The sequence below is a fragment of the Priapulus caudatus genome, unplaced genomic scaffold (genome assembly GCF_000485595.1).
Source record: "Priapulus caudatus unplaced genomic scaffold, Priapulus_caudatus-5.0.1 Scaffold635, whole genome shotgun sequence".
In the NCBI taxonomy this organism is placed as follows: domain Eukaryota; kingdom Metazoa; phylum Priapulida; class Priapulimorpha; order Priapulimorphida; family Priapulidae; genus Priapulus; species Priapulus caudatus.
In genome coordinates, this window is record NW_014577696.1 from 71,028 (window position 1) to 74,920 (window position 3,893).

The following is a 3,893-nucleotide window of genomic DNA, read 5'->3' on the forward strand; positions in this document are numbered from 1 at the left end:
CCATACCCAAAACACTGCCGCCCGTTCAGCAGAGGGAGAGAGACGAGAGAGAAAGAGAACAGCAGCAGAAAAGACCGAGACGACGAGCAGAGAGAGCAGACGAGAGCTAGCGAGAGAAGAGAAAGATAGCAGAGACGAGACGACCGAGCACGAGAGAGAGAACGAAGAGAGAGAGAGAGAGAAGAGAGAGAGCGAGCAGAGAGAAGAGACGCAGAAGAGAGCGAGAGAGGCGAGACCAGAGCCGAAGAGCGTGAGAGTGAACAGAGACAGAGATGAGAGAGGAGAGAGCGTGAGAAAAGAGACGACAGAGCCGAGTGCGAGAAAAAGAAGAAAGAGACGCAAAGAGCGACGATAGAGAGAAGAGAAGAAAGAGCCGAGATACGAGAGAGCAGAGAAAGCGACGATACAGAGAAAGCAGAGAGCGTGAGAGAATGAGAGAGAGAGGAGCAGAGAGAGCCAGATGAGAGAGGCGAGAGAGAGAGCGCAAGAGAGAGCGAGAGAGAGAGAGAGAGAGACGAGAAGAGAGACGAGAGAGAGAGACGAGAGAGAGAGAGAGCAGCGAGAGAGAGCAGAGAGAGACAGAAGAGAGCAGAGAAGGACGAGAGAGAGAGAAGAGAGAGAGAGAGAGAGAGAGAGAGGGAGAGAGAGAGAGAGACGAGAGAGAGAGCAGAGGAGAGCGAGAGGAGAGAGAGAGAGAGACGAGCAGAGAGAGACGAGAGAGAGAGACGAGAGAGAGCAGAGACGAGAGAGAGAGAGGAGGAGAGAGAGAGAGAGAGAGAGAGAGAAGAGACGAGAGAGAGAGAGAGACAGACGAGAGAGAGAGAGAGACGAGAAGAGAGAGAGAGAGAGAGAGACGAAAGAGAGAAGAGAGAGAGAGAGGAGAAGAGAGAGAGAGAGAGAGAGAGAGAGAGAGAGAGAGAGGCTCACCGTTTTCAGAAAACACTGGCTTCGTGATGAGATAGTCTATGATCTCCGGCCGCTTCTGGAATAAGCACTGAAACAAGAGAACACCTCAGATTGGACAAAGAGCCCATGTTTCTACTATGTTAACTCGGGTTTCCCAGCAGCGGCCAGCGATGGTAGAAAATTATGAAACATTGCTCTAAAAAGCTGCTTGTCCGGCGGAAAAGCTACCGGACAGATCTACTTGTCCTCCGTGGAAATGGACAAGTACGGACAAATGGATAGTCCTTATTTCGAACACTGGGATGGTATCAGGAACCTTCTCGAAGAAATGTTCGTTGGGATCGTTATGAAAGTTGCCACGAGATGGCGCGTACGTTTGAGTGTCTTAAGATTAAAGATGGAAGCTTTTCAATCGCTCCGTCAGATCATGTCCTTAGAAAATGTCTAAAATCTGCCCTGTGCCCCTTTGACCTTTGACCTGTGACCTCCAATTTCGGCACAGTGATGGCTTTACCTACCATGATGCTATACACCGACTATCACGAGCCTAGGTCGAGCCGTTTAGATTTGTGCCGCAATTCTGCATTTCCTCCCTATACCTTAAGTTAAGGAGGGAATGTTCTCCCTTCTTTTACACCTCTTGACCTTTGACCTTTGACCCCCAGCTTTGACATCCCAACTCGTTTTCGGATTACCCCCCCCCCCCCGCGTCCCAACTTTCGAATCCGTACGTCGAGCCGTAAACGGTATTACATAATAAAATTATCTAGTATTACATCATCGCCTAATGTATTAAACATGTACATGCAGGGGTAGAAATTAACTTTTGAACACGGGAGTCCGCAGCAAAGTGAGGGAGTCCGCAAGTCTGAGATCCAAAATTAAAGAAATTTACAATAACGCATGTGCTTGCACGTCTATCAAATTTTCTTTGGATATTAGCTGAAAAAATACGGTATTTCCACGAGGCCGTGCTCTGGAACGAACTATGTAGTATGGCAGAATTTTCAGGGAGTCAGACGGACTCCTGCATACGTCAAATCAGGGAGTCCGACAGTAAATCTGGGCGTATTTGACTCCGGACTCCCGTACTCCGGATTTCGCACCCTGTACATGAAACGGTGCCCTTGAAAATGTACACGTTGCTGACCAGTTACCAAACTATAGATGAATACAGAACCATCAACAGAATGCTTTAAGTACTGTTAAACACACATCAGACATGATGTACAGCACCTGTGGAACTGTGTCTGTGTGTGAATGCACGTGGTTCGCGATAGCTGCGGAAGAATTTGGGAAGGAATGCTTTCCTTATCAACAGTAGCCGTAATTACAAGTTTTACCCGAGAACGCCCACGCTGTATTTGTTATTCAGATTCTTCTAGGAAAAGTGAAACATTACGTATAAACTCGTAAAAATGTAAGAAAGGGCTAAATGTGAGTCTCACCATACAGTTCATTGCAAAATGGTTGTGCTCATCTTGCAATTCTTTGGCAACCTGGTACGAATCGCCCACCTCCGTGTAGTTGACTAGAAACAGTTCCCTATTATGTGCTATCCACTCAAACATCTGGAAGACATAGACCTTGACACCTTACAAGCAAGTACAGTACACAGCTCTATAAACTCGCCTCTATTACATCAGGAGCGTATAATGACAAACTGATTACATGCATATTTCTGCCATTATTCTTCTCGGACGGTTCAAAAGTGTAACATTTTAGGCGAATTGAAGTGGATGTTTACGCGTATGCCATATGCCGTTACTGCTAAAAAGCAAGAAATACATCAATAAATCTCCTTGCTAACACCCAAGCTAAGCGAACACAGAAAACATTTGACAGAGTAAATATCACAGACCTGTCATCGCACTGCTTACATTAACTCAATTCTGATAAACGACTGTCATCACATCGCAATTTTCTACATGCAGCACCCTCAACGCCGACAGATGTTTTCCATCCGGGAAGGAGGCGCATAAAAATGTGCGACCGAAAATAAACTCGAGCGGCGCGCATCCCGTCGAGAATTGCCACGGCAACGAGCCCCGGCAGACGCACCTTCTCAGCATCCTGCTCGAAGAGCCTCAGTTGAAAACACTGGTCGAGCTTCAGCTTCTTGATGTGCCACAGGTGGTGCAGCTGCTTGCGAGCCGCGTGGAGATTCTCGATCAGCTGCGACACGTGCGGGATCGCGCTTTGGAAGTCTGCGTTCCCCGACAGCATCGACGACCCTGACCACGTAAAGGAGATTCAGGGGTAGAAATTAACTTTTGAACGAGGGAGTCCAACGGACTCGCTACCCTCAAAAAGAGAAAGTCCGCAGAAAAATGAGGGAGTCTGCAGTCTGAGGTTCAAAATTAAAGATATTAACAATAACGCATGTGCTTATTTTTAAGATTCATGCAGTTGCACGTCTGCCAAATTTTCTTTGGACATTAGCTAAAACAATACAGTAATTCCGCGAGGCCGTGCTCCGGAACGAACTAGTTAGTATGGCAGAATTTTCAGGGAGTCACACGGACTCCTGCATATGTTAAATCAGGAAGTCCAACAGTAAATCAGGGAGTATTTGACTCCGGACTCCCGTTAATTTCGCACCCTGGAGATTGTTAGGAGGTTGCTCGAGATGAACGGTTGCTCAACAACGACGTAGTGGGACGGGGAAGGAATGGAGCGGATACTCAAGAGTAGGAACACTTGCACAACATGGGATTGCATTAAGCATACTCGCAAAATAGAAGTGGAACTAATGAGCGAAATTGCAGCGAGACTTTCATAACAATAACTCTCATGATGTTTTAAATATTAAACATAGTACATAAAATTCCATAGGCTGTTTATTTCTTAATGGATTTGGCTTTGAGCTATAATCTATTTTCTTTTTCTAATGATTAATTAAGTTTTTTTTCACTATGGGGTGGAAGGAAAGCATACATGAAATACAGTGGCACTTCAACTAATAGCTGTATGTATATATATATATA

General features: G+C 46.0%; 1 protein-coding gene across 1 annotated transcript in view; it reads right to left on the reverse strand.

The window, feature by feature from the left end:
• The window catches only part of LOC106812329 (triple functional domain protein-like), a 61,096-nt gene that overhangs the window by 40,643 nt on the left and 16,560 nt on the right, over nt 1–3,893 (reverse strand). The window contains 2 exon segments of the mRNA XM_014816172.1: nt 2,355–2,477; nt 2,968–3,140. Of these exon segments, the coding sequence (XP_014671658.1) occupies nt 2,355–2,477; nt 2,968–3,140 (296 nt within the window).